Consider the following 15,813-nt stretch of genomic DNA (forward strand, 5'->3'; position numbering starts at 1 on the left):
ATTTGTCATCTAGCTTGCCTCTTTTCTCATCCGGCACATGCGAATAAGCAATACTACCAAATACTCGTAAGTGACTAACACAAGGTTTAAAACCACTCCAAGCTTCTTGAGGAGTTTTTCCTTGAACATTTTTGGATGAAGCACGGTTCAAGAGATAAACCGCACATGCCACAGCTTCCGCCCAAAAATGATTGCTTATTCTCTTTGATTTGAGCATGCTTCTAGCCATCTCCATGATGGTTCTATTTTTTCTTTCGGCAACGCCATTTTGTTGTGGAGTGTATCGAGTTGTGAGTTGATGCCAAATGCCATTTGCTTTAAGATAATCCACAAACTCATGGGAAATGTACTCACCACCCCGATCGGAACGCAAAGTTTTTAGCATGAAAGCACTTTGCTTCTCGACCAAGGCTTTAAAGGTTTTGAAAAAACTAAGAACTTCTGATTTTTCTTTGAGAAAATACACCCATATTTTTCTACTAAAGTCATCAATGAATGTGAGAAAGTATCGGTTACCTCCAAGAGAAGTTGTCCTCATAGGTCCACAGAGATCTGAGTGTACCAATTCAAGAGGCTTTGATGCACGCCATGCTTTTCCTACCGGAAAAGAGTGTCGATGGTGTTTCCCAAGTGCACATCCTTCACAAACTTGATCATGCATAATGATATTAGGCATGCCACGCACCATATGATTCTTACACATATGAGTTAAAGTGGAAAAACTCAAGTGCCCATAACGCAGATGCCATAGCCATGATGAATCTTTGATGATGGTGTTGAAGCAAGGAAGACCTCCATGTTGCATCTTCAATGGAAACATTTTGTTTGGAGTCATTTTCACCTTGGCAATAAGAGCATTGTTCATGTCTTTAATTTCACATGAATCATCTTTGAATTGAATATTGTGCCCCTTCTTTAAAAGTTGCCCAACACTTAAGAGATTGTGTTTTAGGCCTGGAACATAGAAGACATTAGCCATACGCTTAATGTCACCATTCTTGGTATGGACAAGAATATCTCCGCTTCCTTTCACCAAAAGCTTATTATCTTCACCCGTTCTGACTTCACTTTGGAGAGATTCATCCAAAGTTGCAAAAGCATTTCTATTCCCCGTCATGTGATTACTACAACCACTATCAAGATACCAAACATCAAGAGAATTAGATTCTTGTGCCGAACAGGCAAGAAAGAGAGTACCTTCTTCTTGAGTTTGATCTTTCTCTTGCATGAAATTTGTCTCCTTGTTATTTTCTTCTGTCATTTTCTTTCTACAAAACTTGATAGTGTGGCCAAACTTTTGACAATGATAGCATTGAACTTGAGATAGAGAAGATCGACCTCTGCCTCTTCCTCTTCCTCTTCCTCTTGTGTTGAAAGATGATCCATATTCTTGTACTTGATTTCTTTCTCTAATGTTTCTTCCTCTTCCAAGATTTCCACGCCCCCCACGTTGGCCACCTCGAATTGAAGTTTGTGCTTGAAAGGCTTGCTCAAGTGAGGGTGGAGTAGCTTGAACAATACGATGCTCATGAGCTTGTAAAGAACCTAAAAGACTTTCCATGGTTAGAGTGGATAAGTCTTTTGATTCTTCGATGGCCACAACAACATGATCAAATTTTCTTGTCATACTTCGTAGAATTTTCTCTACAACTCTTTTTTCTTCAACTTGGTCACCATTTATCTTCATTTGATTGATGATAGATGTGACACGGTTAAAGAATTCTTCAACCGTCTCATTCTCCTTCATTCGCAACATATCAAACTCACTTCTTAGAGTTTGCAAACGAACCATCTTAACTTTTTCAGATCCTCTATAGGCAACATATAGAATTTCCCAAGCTTCTTTTGCGGTGGTAGCTTGAGAAATCCTCTCAAAGATAACCTCATCAACAGCTTGATAAATAAAAAACAACGCCTTTTTGTCCTTCTTGCGATTGTCCTTCAACTCATGCAATTGTTGTTGAGTAAGAGAGGCTTCATTATCGAAGTCGACAAAACCCTTCTCTACAATATTCCATAATTCTTGGGATCCATAAAGAACCTTCATTTGAAGACTCCATTGGCTATAATTCTTTCCGGTGAATTTGGGAAGTTGTGGTTGCAACATATGGGAAGACATCAAGATAAACTTGTAAGCTAGCTCTGATACCAATTTGTTGGAATCAAACAAATTTTGTGGGAAGAAAACAAGAGAAGAAAGTTGTTCTCTTGATGAATAGTGAAAATAGCAAGCCAATGGGTTGTACTACAAATGAACTTTTCTTCTCAGGTTCTCATATGTTTAAAACAACAAGTTACATGACCCTTATATAGGCCCTCCAAAGCTAATCCGAAATTAAGAGTATTAATTTCGTTAGCATTCCCTAAGCATCAAATAACCACCTAATAAAGAGAAAAACCATCTCCCCATGCCACTCGGGAAACCAAAAGACATTTGACGCTTAGAAATTACAAACATAGGGAAACAACACATCATAAATGACTTGGGAAAATAAAAGGTCTAGCTTAATTTCTAACAGGCCCGGCACCGTCCCCATCCCCGTGCATCCCGAGGAAGTAGCCTGCTCCCGAGCCTTTGTCAACGAGATGGTTGATGCGAGGAGGGGGCGCAGTTGGTGGCATGATGAGGCCCGATGGAGTTGGCAGCGGCAGCGTCGACAAGCATATTACAAGAGGCCGTGAAAGGACCGGTGGAGCGCAGATGGTGTCACTCATCTGCGGGTGGCGACGATGCTTGACGATCGGAAAATGTTCACCGATGCACTGGTCACCCTCACTCTCTCGGTAGCGCTGCAGGAACAGACTGAGGGGGGCGACATAGTCGTCGAAGCCAAGCTTTCCCATGGCCCAGATCACGTCTTCGGCAGTGATGGTCTTGCGCTGCTCCCGCCGGCACCGCTTGTTGGCCTCGCCAGTGATGAAGCGAATGTACTCCGACACGCACTCCTGGATCGTCTCTCTAGCATCATCGGAAATCTTTGCATGCAATGGCAGGGCCCTGTGCATGATACGGGTGACGCTGGCGATCGGCATGAAACGCTCCATCTCCCGGAGGTTGAGCTGGGGGTGGGCTGCAGGGGCGGCCGCGCCGCCGGGACGGACCGGGGTCCGAGTGGCTGAACCGGTCTGCAGGTTGGTGTTGACTCCTCCGGAAGGACCGGCCTGGCTCGCGTTGATCCCGCCAGCGAACGGCCTGGCCGTATCTGCAAGCCGCAACAGTCCAGTCAGAGCAAAGGAATAAATTGGTAAGAAGCTAGAGAAGAGAGGCGTTCCAAGCGCCGCTTGTGTATCCCCGTCCTATGGGGACAAGGGATAGGGGTTGCATCTTCCACCCCAAAGAAGGATTTCTTCTTCTTCTTCTTCTTCTTCTTCTTTTCTGTTTCTGACAGCAAAAGTATCATACAACACTCGGCAACTCCGCCTCGCCCACTTTCCTTGGCACTGCGAAACATACAACCCCGTCCACGAGGACACGGCGAAGGCATTTGGGTGCCCGCTCACTTAGTTTTATGCGTCGATCTTTTGTTGGCTGCCGAGCCTACAAAGGCGCAGGCCTGCGGCAGGCCTGTTTGCATGAGGACAGGTGGCCAGTTGTTAGGTTGCCTGCTTGAAAAGGTTTCGAGCTTTTCCGATGGAAATTGACGGGGGAAAGGTTGTTGACCGAAGGATGTTAAAGAAACCGTGGTAAGGGAAAAAAAAAAAGACAAAAAAATTATCTCGTTATAAAATGAGAGGCCAACGGACGGAGTAACCTCTTAGACTAACCATTTTAGGAAGACCCTTTGACTAGAGGAGAACTTTATCTGAAGCGCTCCGAAAATTATTATTTTGTAACTTTCTTAGATGTAGCTGTACCCACCATATATGATATATTCGCTTTAGCAAAAAATAATATATATATATATATATATATATATATAAAAAAGAGACTACTAGGACTAGAAATGAGATAGAATAGAGAACAGAAGATCAATAGAAACACCCAATAAAGGACGGGCCATGGGTGTGTGCTTCGATGGAAGAGCACACACACGAAAGAGAAACGGGGGAAGAGAGAGAGTTGGCAAGACTTCCGTGGAAATTAGCGCAGTTCAGGAACCGAAGATGAAAATGTTTTCAGTGAACATGCAAATGCGTGTGGGCTTTGGTGAAAGAGAGAGAACAAAGTGGAAGCCTTTAGAGAAGAAAGCAAGACATGAGTAAGACTCATCATCGGTACTATATATGAGCATATTATTCTACATTACCAGAGCTGATCCTTGGTAGCCGTGGGAAGATTGGGATGCCATCACCACCTCCTGCCATTGCTCTCTCTCTTCTCTCTCTGTCTCACTGAGCGAGTGGAGATGGTGAATTCTGTGGGAGTGAGGCTCCTATAAAATGCCCTTACACGTTAGTTAAATACGCGTGGCACTTTTAGAAGGGTGAAGCCGTAGAAACGACGTCATGAAGAAAGTTTACTTTATCGGATGGGGGAAACAAAATTCAACAAGCCAAGCATTTTTAATTTGCTGGATAAACATGATAGTTGACAAATTTTCAAATTTACAAACTATGGAATTAGCTTGCTTCACAAATAAAAGTGTTTTTTGTGGCCAGTTCATTAAATTATTTTTAGTTATGCAAGTAGAGCATCCGTCCTTTTGTTTAACACCTAAGTTGGCTTTATAGTTTAATCCCTGCTACATTTAATCCGGCTAACAACGAAGAAAAAATTCAGTGAGGCTCACAAAACTAAAACCTTACTCATGGGCACGTTATGCTGTAGCCTGTACAAAGAGAGTGATGTCACTAAAAAAGAGATATTGCGAGGGGTTGGAATTTATGAACGCTTGGAAAGAAATCACAAAGTTGGAGTGCTGATAAAGAATTGCAGCCCGGAAGGGAACTGTAGCACTGCAACAGAATTATAAAGTTTTGTTTGAGTTGAGTTCAAAAGAAAAAAAAGTTTTGTTTGAGTTGTATCCTCCTTTTTTAATCTTTTCTCACCTTAATCGACTCATATATATATATATGAATTTCTTTATGGATTATCATGAACACTATGCACTCCTTAGAATGCCACGTTGATGCACTAGTCTTTCATAAAATGTCATCTATGCATGAGCTAAGATCATCATGTATACATTCACATACATACCAACTCACTTCTATTTTAACCTTACGAAATAAGTACACAATTCTATACCTTCATCTACTCTCTAAACATACATAATAGTGGGAGGGCAATTTCATCTTTATTATAAAATTTAAATTATAATAAAATTCAATATATATTAAATATATACACTTACCCCTTTGATCAAATGCACAAAATTTCTATTATATTCTACAAAATAAGTACTACATCTAAAACTTAATTATTTGAATAAGTTTCCTTATCTCTTCAAAATTTATTCTGCAACCATTGCTACTTGATAATATTCCAGCATCTCGAGGTCTATTTCCATGCATTAGTTTCTCATACAATCCCTGAACCTCTCTATTCTGCCCTAACTTCATGACTAATTTGCATGATGAGCATGGCATAGTTGGAGGGAAGGCATTCCCCTCATCTCCCTCTTATCTCTTCTCTCTGTTTGTATTTTTCAACCTGGTCCCTAGCGGACCTGCATACATCCTTTTTCTTTTTGTTCCGTTTCATCCTCTCCATAAAAGTTGATGATTCCTCTTCGGGCCCCCCTTTTTTCTTTTTTTTTTTAAAAAAAAAACTGATGGGCTTTTTGTTTTTTTCCCAATAACAAAACTTTAAAATGTCGCTTAAAGCACGACAATTAAAGCATTCCTCGAAAGAGGAACTGGCTTACGTCAGAACTCTTTTGAATTCTCAGCTTTGCGAGCTTCTCCTACCTGACCAGCTTCTTTAATTTTAGATCAAATATACGAACGTTGGATTTTGAATGAATCAAATATTTTGTTAAATGGAGTCAAGAACCTCATGCAAAAGCTTCGTTGGACCTACTCAACAAAGCACTACCGTCACCTTTTTTTTTTTTTAACGTAAAGAGATAGAGATCACTTAAGTAGTAGACCATCTTACGTCGCAACTCTTTTTTGACAATTGCCAGCTCTGGTTACTTTTTCTCGCACATGACCAATACCTAGACAGCCTTAGTTGCATCTTATTCCATTGTATTCGCCAAATTATTCTCATCAAAATTATGCAATTCCATGACGCAGGGAAGATACCAATGTAATATGAAAAATATGTTATGTACCAAGTGTTACATATGCACATGAAGCTATCATGTAGTGGATTCAGTTTCATGGCCAGATAGCCATGATGATGACATCCATGAAGTTCAACCAAACAAAGGCATCATGTCGTATATAATCCTGAAAAACATGCGTAAAGAAGTACACATACATGATGCCATTATGTGGTAACGTACAAGACAAAACAAACTTTGTTAATATCTACTTAATTCCTTTCGATAGCAAGTAATATGAGACTGGAGGCAATGCCAATTCTTAAGAGGGCCTTCGTCTCGAGTTACCGAGCTCTTTGTTTTCGCTCGTCAGTTGTTCCCAAGTAATATGAGCTCAGCTCCACGCAGGGGTCCGCACGGGTGCTCGATCGACTCCACCTTTTCATGCGTTTCGTAGTTTTACTTTATTTCTCCGGGCCCTTGGCTGCTTCTCAAGTCTCCTCGTTCTTCAGCTCTTCCTCGGTCTCCTCTTTCTTCCTTCTTAATGCGTTTTGTCAGCAACGCTACAAGAACCGAAACATCCATGTCCCTTATATATATATCTATATATCTATCTATCTATATATATATATATATATATATATATATATATATATATATATTCTCTTACAAAACCAAAATAACATAAAAAATTATTCAAGGTATCTAACCCACTAAATAGTCCACTATCACATAGTATTCTACTGAGCTCAGTCTCGACAAATTGGACATCTTGACGCACGAGTCCAGACATGTTGATCTCTGATGACATGTCTGACGTACAGTTTTTCTGAGAGGGCACCGATGGCAGTCGTCGCCATCCCTGTCACAAAGTCCTCCGCCATCTCTCTCTCTCTCTCTCCCTCTCCACCCTGGTGAAGGTAGGAGATGGTTATGATCTTGATTAAGATTTAATACTGCTTTAGAGAAGGGCACCTGCTAATATATAAGATTAATAACTTTTGCTTTCAATTCTAAAGAGCAAAGGGAAGAGATGGATGCCTTTTTTTATTCCCCCAGTACTAAAACCAAAGAAAGATGGATGGATGCCTGGCTTGCCTCTCTCATCCAGCATAAAAGGCTACAGAAATAACATGACCCCAGCAAATGCTATTAAAGACGTGCTTAGACTCTTTATACCATTATTCTCAGGATTGTGAAGCTATGCAAGGACCACACAAGCAGTTAATTAATCGCTTTAGATATAACCATTACAACAGTAGAGTTATTTACATATCCTCTTTTTTTTTTTAATGCTGGAATTTTGATACAAGTGATTTATGCTATAGTTAGCAGAGATGCCAACATTGCAAGACCAAGGAAGAGAAATGTAACAGAGAGGGGTAGACTGAAAAAGGGCTCCATAGAAGGGCAAATGGATGGCTACAGCCAGCTCATATAGAAGAATTTAAATGAACAATGGCTGCTCGAGACCCTTAACTCGCCCATCTACCACCAACCTGTTGAGTCCATCCACCAAGCAGACGAAGCCCATCCTAGAAACTTTCAGCAACTTTAGGATGGTCGCTGTGATGCCATAGAGGAATGAGGTGGTCCTCCCCAGCATCCAAATAACTTCTTCAAGTGCCACCATCCAGTTAATATGCCACCATATTGCAGTGATTTGATGAGCCAATACCCATGCTCCCCTATGGTGACATAAGTGAAGGGCATGAACCATGGGCTGGTGATCTAATTTGAACACTAGGATGTTTGTGTTAGGACTGGTTCAAACATGTTTGCTAGAGAGGAATAAGGAGATGCCTTCGGTGAGGCAAAAGTAAAGAGACCGCAAGGTAATAAAGTATAGGAAGCGAGTTAGGAGCCCACAAGCCATTAAAAAAATTAGCGACTACTTTTATTCATCTCGAGCTAAAATTTCTCTCCCCTTGCAGAATGCGCAAACTTAACAAAATAAATTATTACTAGAATGCTTTGAAAACAGTACAAGTTGCCCGAGATTCCGAGCCCGAGAACTCTATCTAATGTCATGGATATGTCACCATGAGCTTGGCTCAAAGCCTCCCCATATTTCCGAAAACCTCCACCACCAACGCAACGACCCAAGCCTTAAAATGCCCACGAATTTGCCACCTTCGTCTTCTTCTTCTACTTCTCCTCCCCACCGACCCTCCTAGCGGCAGACGATCAGATTGCGGCAGCAACCGAAATCCACGCTCAAACGGTACGTATCACGCTCCTTGTCATCAGCTAGTGGCGACACGGTGATCATAGTGAAGGGGGAAAGGTCGAACCAAAAAGAAATAGAAAAGGTGGAAGAATGGCTCAAGAAGATGCAAGGCTGGCTTATGGTCGTGGCCACCCTCATCGCCTCCGTAACATACATCGCCAGGCTAAACCCGCCTGGTGGCTTCTGGCAGGACGACTCATTAACGCCATCTCCGGTTTCCTCTTTCAATACCAGCAATCCCAACATCACCACCACCTATCAGCCTAGCAGCATTAAAGCACACACTGCTGGGAATCCGGTGTTGGCTGACAAAAGTCCGACTCGATACAATATTTTCTTTGCGGCCAACGCCACCGCTTTTACATTGTCGATAATCACCATCATGATGCTCTTGCACCCGAGCTTCTTCCATGCCAAGAAGAGGCTGATAGCGCTCCAGGGTTCTGTGATTGCAGGTCTGCTCACATTGGCGATGGCTTTCGGCGCAGGCAGCACTCGGGAATTACAAGGCAGCATCAGCATCGTGTGGTTATTTTTTAACTTCCTCTTGCTCCTTATTTTTCTCACCTGGCTAGTCACCAAGAAACTGCAGAATCTATATCATAATAAACTTGATTCCTAAGATGACGTGGCATCCAATTAGCATTCTAGTTGGAGAGTAAAAGTCAAGACAACGTCAAAAAAAAGTAGAAGGCCAAAGGTCACAAGAGTCATCATGCGTTATAGAAGGTTAAAAGTCAATGGAAATCTATGAATCCAATTGAATCAATACAAGAAACAGGTCATGTTTTCAAATCTCAGCCTAATGTCGGTTCAGGGTGGCCCGAAGTAATTTCAAAAAGGGATCTACCAATCCATTTCCAGCCCTAATTTTAGCTGTAGGCTATGGAACTTAGCTACGTACACCATGACACTTCTCAAGAACCAGTCCAGCCGTCTCGACCACGAGTACAGCCGTGCACGACAGTAGCCAAGGGCTACAGGCCTCACATTCTTCCCACAGCAGGAGACGACTCTGAAGACTAAAACCTCCCTCTGTAGCTCTCTTCCCGGATTAGCATCACCACCTTACACCCTACTGGATACTTTGGTTGGTTGGGCAGCTTTGATGGCTGGAACTTGATACAGTGCCAAAAGAGAGGCTAAAGAGTTGGATGAAAGGTAAGGTTAAGAGCAAGAGTAGTTCAAACAAATCAAATTAACTCACTGGTCCTTACATCCAAGAAGCCAACCATTAGAAAGAAGACGCAGAATAAGCACCGCAGCTGTGATAGATACTTCAGCCCTCAAGAATTATGCCCACAATTTATTTATTTATTTTTTGTCAAATGAGGCTTGATCTGCAATTAAACAAGTTTAGGATTGGAACCGGTTTTCTTAGGCAACCACAGGAACGATCCCAACTGTAGCTAGTACTGCAAAATCAACGCTAGTCCAAGTTCTAATTGATCAAACAAATTGGAGCTAAATGATCACCCTGCATAGCTCCTGACCAAGAGGAGGTGAGGTGAATCAAGAGGCAGTATTCTGCACCCACATCTTCCAGCTCCATTAAATGTACTTCGATCCAAACGATGAAGTCAATCTATTATAAAATGGCTGCACTTTAGGTCTTCATCCAGTTAGCAAGTAAAAAACAAGGTGGTGATGGATGCACAGATCAACGTTTTTTAAGGTAATGGAACTAAGCATTACTCATTTCGCCATTCACATCCAAGCAGCAGCAGCAGCAAAATGAAAGAATATCCTTAAATTAAATTTGGGTACCCTTGCTTAAATATAATATAGCTTGTAAGAACTAACAAACTTTACAGGACAGTATATTTCAAGATATTTTTTTTTCCCTTTCAGCAATTGCAGTTTAGGTGGTGGTATGCCAAATTCACCCAACCTATCCAAGTATATGCACCAAAATTCCAGTCTATCAGTACCTATAGATCAGTCTACTGGAGTTTTCCTAATGCTAGTATCTACATCATCTTATATACAAAACCAAATAGCCAGAAGCGAAAAGGTAGGTGCTTACGACCACTTGGGTCTTTTCTGAGACGTTTGGCTGCCATTCACACCTTCACTGCACCTCTTAATCATAAAATTACTATTGCTATTAGGGGTGATCTCTAGTACTCCATTGGCCTCTTCTGGGTCATTATACCTACGAATGTTTGTCACAATAGCATATATGGTGACTTCAGACCTGGGATTGACCTTTCTCTCCAAAACAGCATGCTGCCCACAATGAGATTCCTTGTCTGCTGCATCCCTGAGCTCTCGAAGGACTTCATTTTTCTCACGAACTAAATTGTCTTTTGTAACCTGCACAGCATAAAGTGTTACACATCTTCAATTTAAATTCCGTTTGCACTTTCTTTTTTTATTTTGCATTTTCTTTCCAAGACAATAATTAGTTTAACATCACTGATATATCCAGGCATGCATGTTTCAACAAAGTGCAAGCGACAATGTTACGAAGGCAATTAAACTCAAGGCAAGACAACCATGTTGAAGTTCCACAAAAATATGAAAAACAAATACAAATTTAGAAGCATAATTCTTAATTCGAGATGTGTAGCCCAAACTAAAGGGCAGTATAAACTAACTCAGGCCCATATTTTACTGCTTCTACTAATACAAAAATATAAGAAACAGTTTAGTTTTAACCTCTTGTTTTCCAGTAGTTTTAGTTCTAACTTCTTCAAAGTTTTGACATTCATCATTTCCTGAATTCAACATGTGGAAGCACTTGGTTCCTAAAATGAAAAAGCTGGCCCCAGAAACCAGCAAGGTGAGACTAGAAATATCTCTGCATCTTTCTCAGATTCTATATTTCCTATAAGGTGCTTTGATTATACTCCAGAGGTATGTAATTATCATCATTATCAAAGATAAGAATAACATACATGTCAGAGACATTTTATGTTTAAAAGCGATCCCACAGAATTAGTATAAAGATCCGAAAACCAGTTTATATGCTATTATATATAAACCAAAAGAAAAAGGAGGTTCCTAAAGCACAAGCAAAATTTGTCAATTTTTCAGTCTAAAATTCAATTAAAACAATATTATTAAAAAATATTTCCATGGCATTTTAAAAAAGGAGCACACAAGGACATTGAACCAAGTCCAATAATACTTAATAGACATTAACTCTCTAATGGTCCATTAGTATGGCATCTTGTCAAATAGGTGGATCTAAACAAGATCATTATAACAGAAATTTCATTGTAGGTCAATGTGTTCAGACTGCTGACACATAAAAATGGAAAGCAAGCATTTCAATAAAAATACTTGAGAGTACATCGGTTGAATGACACAAGAGATTACTGAATAGATGCTACAATAAGTCAGAAGAGTAACAAATCAACCATAATTATTTTAGCCTTTCTAATTCAAAGGAGCACCAAACAGAAGTGAAAATGTAAATTAGCAAAGAACATCTAACGGACTAACCTATATTTCTCACCTGAAAATTGATGGGCCACTCAATTGTAGTACATAGACAGCTGCAACCATCACTAAAGTTGAATGTCAACAGCATTTTGAATGGTCTTTTCCTCAATGTCTCTCTACAATATAAACAATAGGTCAAGAAAATATATCTTAATGGATCAAAAAGATTCTATACAAAACCTGAGCAAGAAACTAAGTTGTCCACTGAATGAACTTATTCAAGAAACCTTTTCAAATAAAAAGGCTGCTCGTGTAGGAAAGCAGTCTTCAAGTCTGGTCTCTCAGGAAAGGAAACCTTACAGAAATTAAGTTGATGTCAGGGTCTAATGGTCAAAATTATGCAAGACTAAGAAACCATGTATTTTTATGACAACAATCAAAATACTAATTGCATAACCATTTAAACAAGGAAATTCAGCAGCCAACAATTTGGTAAAACAAAAGCAATAGGAAACTAGTTATACTATTAAGCTATTGAGGTTCATAGACAGTAAACAGAAAGGTAAACAACATCCATAAACAGAAAGGTAAACAAAAGCAATAGGAAACTAGTTATACTATTAAGCTATAAGCTATTGAAGGTTCATAGACAGTAAACAGTTTGTTTTCTCCCAAGGATAATGGTAGTAACAGGATATGATTTGGTGAATATGCATGTCCATGTTTGCAAGGTCAATGCAGGCGCCAAAACATGCATAATGTACTAAAATATTATGACATTCACATGATAGTCTATTTCATGCTAAAACACCCATGCTTGTCCACATACACCCCTATGTTGTCATATCCAGATACTGGGAAACTACTGCATCAGCCCACTCATCTCTGGAGTCAGAAAATACATTCTTGTCCATGTTGATCATATTGCAGCTCGTTGATGTAAAGAGAAACCCACAAACCCGACAATTCAAGGTTCGCCGTATCGGTACCGAACCCCGTACCGGTGCCGCACTAGTATAGGCGTACCGAGTGTCGGTACGGTACCGTACGCTCGGTACCGACCGTACCGATATTGGTGTACCGATACCGGTACCCATCGGTACGGGTACGGTACGCTCGGTACCGACCGGTATAGCGAACCTTGCCCGACATTTTACTCTAATCATCAAAAATACAACCAATATGATATCAGTAAAGAGCCATGGACAGAAAACCCTAAAGAAATGCAAGAAACCAGCAACAATTAGTTTTTCTTGGCATTCAAATCACTTGCTCTGGCAACAATTCAGCAAAATGCACAGCCAAAAACCATTCAGAGAAATATATTTGCACAGGGATGATGGAACAGTCAGAACATGCGATTGAGAACTTGGGATATATTGAAAAACATCAGAGAGTTTTGATCCTTGATTTTAAGTACCAGAACATACTGACTGTACCAAACAAGTGAAGGATCGATAATTGGAACGCCATTCGTACTGGTGCAAGAAAAAAAAAACAAAAGAGAATTATGCCAGCTTTGGTGTCGGAACGAACAATCAATGTGTCAGTAAGGTAGAGTATGTAGTAGTACCATCCCAGTCTGGTATACAACCAAGATTTTAAATCTTGGATTTGATACTTTAAAATATATAGAACAAGTGTTGGATGCATTGTAATGATGCAATCGTCCAAAAAATTAGGCAAAACTAAGGTCAGAGGAACCAGTATCAGGCACCGTACCGATTTTCTAGCGGGACGAGTCGGTATAAACCATGGTCTACCGTACTGGTCCGTACCGGCCGGTATGGGCCGGTACGTACCGGTCCGGTCTGGGACCGGTATCGGATCAGTATGGAATCCGGTACCGGTAGTTTATTGTTGAAGAACCGGTACGCCACCGGTACGGGACCGGTTTCGTACCGGTCCAGGCCGCCACCGGTATGCCGACCGGTACTGGTACGGCGGACCTTGGTATGAACCATGTCAGGCCCTTACCGAGAGAGGGCACGCTGCCGGAGCCGGAGAAGGAAAGAAAAAGAGAGAGAGTGGAGGAGGAAGGGAGAAGGAGAGGCAGCAGACGCTGACGGAGGGCTGCGGGGGGGCGGCGGAGGCTGCAGCCTTGCCGACTTCACTTAAAAATTTTGAAATTAATTAACCGCGGCCGAACCCCTGTTTCATTCGAAACAGAAAAACCGGCCGCAGCCTCAACCCCGGCGGCCTCCGCCGGCGTCCGCCGCCTCTCCTCCCTCCCTCCCTCGCTCGCTCTCTCTTTCTCTTCTCCTTCTCCGGTAGCGTGCCGAACCCAAACCGTACCGGTGAGCCACCAGTACAACTCGAAACGGGTAGAACCGCCCGAGTCGGGACGGTTCCACCGACCATAGGCAAAACCCAATGCATAAGATTACAATTAGCCAAACCCTTTCATATAAAATGTAAATGACATAAGTAAGGCAATAAATAAGTGTAAACAACACAAAATTACATCATTACAAACGTTTCAAAAAAAAAAAAAACATATCATTCCAACTTGTTGAGCTTCCTTTGTCAACAACTTCTTGAAGTTCAAAGCATTCATGGTATTATGGTGTCATCTCTAGCACCTTCATTCTTTCAGCATCTCAAGTTCTCAACTCCAGCTCACATCAAAAGATGCTGATTCGTCAATGATGTCATTACTTGTTGATCCATCAGAGAGCAAGGAATTTCAAAATTTTTAACTCATCATACAGCATAGCATAAGTCCCCTGCCTCCTAGTAAACAACTAAAAATAGAATATATTATTTACTTTTTCTTGCTTCTTATGCATAGATAGAATGCTGTGTTCAACATAAACTTACACATTACTCAAAATTTTCTTTAACAACATAACCGCTATCATTCCATTTGATCTGTCGGTCGATCATGACTAGAGCAAGCAAATATAAGATCTACTAACAATTTATTGACAATCAGACTAACATAGGTACAACATCTCGAGTTCATCTGATCACCATTCAACTTTTATGTTTTCAAGGAAATCATAAGCCCTACAGAGAGTTTGATCTTGCAAGATTAGTTGCATAGTCCAGCTTTTCTTCACTCTTTCACGAGAATGGGACAATACTACAATGGTAGTTTCTCCAAGCTGGACCTGCAGCAAACAATATGCCTTCGGAGTGGAAGGTGGTGGTATCCATGGGAACTAGCAACCCACTTGACCCTCGCAATAATTTTTCTTGCCAGTTTTTGATAGACTCAGATTTCTCTATTAAATAGGTAGAAACTGAAAAAAATGAAATTTTCAGATTTCAAATATCACGCATGCACACAAGGAGAAAGTTTGCTGCAACTTAAGTTGTCTATATAAGTACAACACTACTTCCAAAACCTCACTTATCAGCAAGAATCAAAAGAAAAACGAAATGCACCTGGAGTCCAGAAAGTGCACTGACAACAAAGAAAAACCTAGCTAGCATTACAAGAATAAACAAATATAGATACATATATAAACACATATTTAATTATATAGGTATATAACATGTATGTTGAATGTAAATATGCATGTGTGTGTGCGTCTGTGTACAAGTTGTACAAATATGTACATTATTTCTACTTTTTACCTCAACTGACTTCAGAAATGGTAATGGGGCTCTCTGTCCATGTATGCTTGCAATTCTGAGGTTCCATTTAACATAAGTTTTCTCTGCATTTTCAATGAATAAAATTCTGAATAAAATAATAAAAACAAATTTGTCAGGTGAGGATCTCTCACCTTTCTTGATATAAATCAGGAAAAACCAAAAGTTTTTCAAGAAACCAACAAACATTCAGTAAAGTTGAAAGTTGAAGAATCGCAGAACGAGATGTGCACAGAAAGGAATTTGCCAAAAAATTCTTACAAAAAAAAAAAGAAGGTTTGGGTGCATAGAAATTATCTGAGCATGACATGTCCAGGGAAGAAAGGAAAATTTGTTAAACATTCAGCATTTATTGATTTGCAACATATTTATAAACCCAATGATGCAACTTCAAGCAAATGTGGGATCATCAAGATTCATAATTGTTTTGAAAGGATACACAAA

General features: G+C 40.5%; 2 protein-coding genes across 5 annotated transcripts in view; both read right to left on the bottom strand.

Moving 5' to 3' along the window:
• Window positions 1-2,243: 2,243 nt before the first annotated feature.
• On the bottom strand, window positions 2,244-7,033 carry LOC120105175. Its single transcript, XM_039117414.1, has 2 exons — window positions 6,941-7,033; window positions 2,244-3,297 (listed from the first exon to the last, which is right to left on the bottom strand). Exons 1-2 carry the CDS (start codon window positions 7,031-7,033, stop codon window positions 2,506-2,508), a joined length of 885 nt encoding a protein of 294 aa, XP_038973342.1. The 3' UTR covers window positions 2,244-2,505.
• Window positions 7,034-10,114: 3,081 nt separating this feature from the next.
• The window catches only part of LOC103713295 (NAD-dependent protein deacetylase SRT1), a 39,071-nt gene continuing 33,372 nt past the window's right edge, over window positions 10,115-15,813 (bottom strand). For 2 of the 4 annotated variants that reach the window (XM_039117418.1, XM_039117420.1), the window contains exons 11-14: window positions 15,352-15,432; window positions 12,057-12,124; window positions 11,843-11,945; window positions 10,115-10,695 (exon numbers count right to left, since the gene is read on the bottom strand). In XM_039117418.1, the coding sequence (XP_038973346.1) occupies window positions 10,402-10,695; window positions 11,843-11,945; window positions 12,057-12,124; window positions 15,352-15,432 (546 nt within the window). In that variant the 3' untranslated portion in view covers window positions 10,115-10,401. Of the gene's footprint in view, window positions 10,696-11,842; window positions 11,946-12,056; window positions 12,125-15,351; window positions 15,435-15,813 lie in introns of all 4 variants that reach the window. The other 2 variants (XM_039117419.1, XM_039117421.1) reach the window with 1 other exon arrangement.

This window comes from Phoenix dactylifera, unplaced genomic scaffold (genome assembly GCF_009389715.1).
Source record: "Phoenix dactylifera cultivar Barhee BC4 unplaced genomic scaffold, palm_55x_up_171113_PBpolish2nd_filt_p 000217F, whole genome shotgun sequence".
Lineage (NCBI taxonomy): Eukaryota > Viridiplantae > Streptophyta > Magnoliopsida > Arecales > Arecaceae > Phoenix > Phoenix dactylifera.

Bases quoted from the DNA above. Each gene is read 5' to 3' on its own strand.
- LOC120105175 (XM_039117414.1), bottom strand. From the start codon at position 7,033: ATGGCGGAGGACTTTGTGACAGGGATGGCGACGACTGCCATCGGTGCC. The intron at 3,298-6,940 runs GTCTGGACTCGT...TTGTCCCCATAG, and splicing joins ATGTCATCAGAGATCAACAT to GACGGGGATACACAAGCGGC.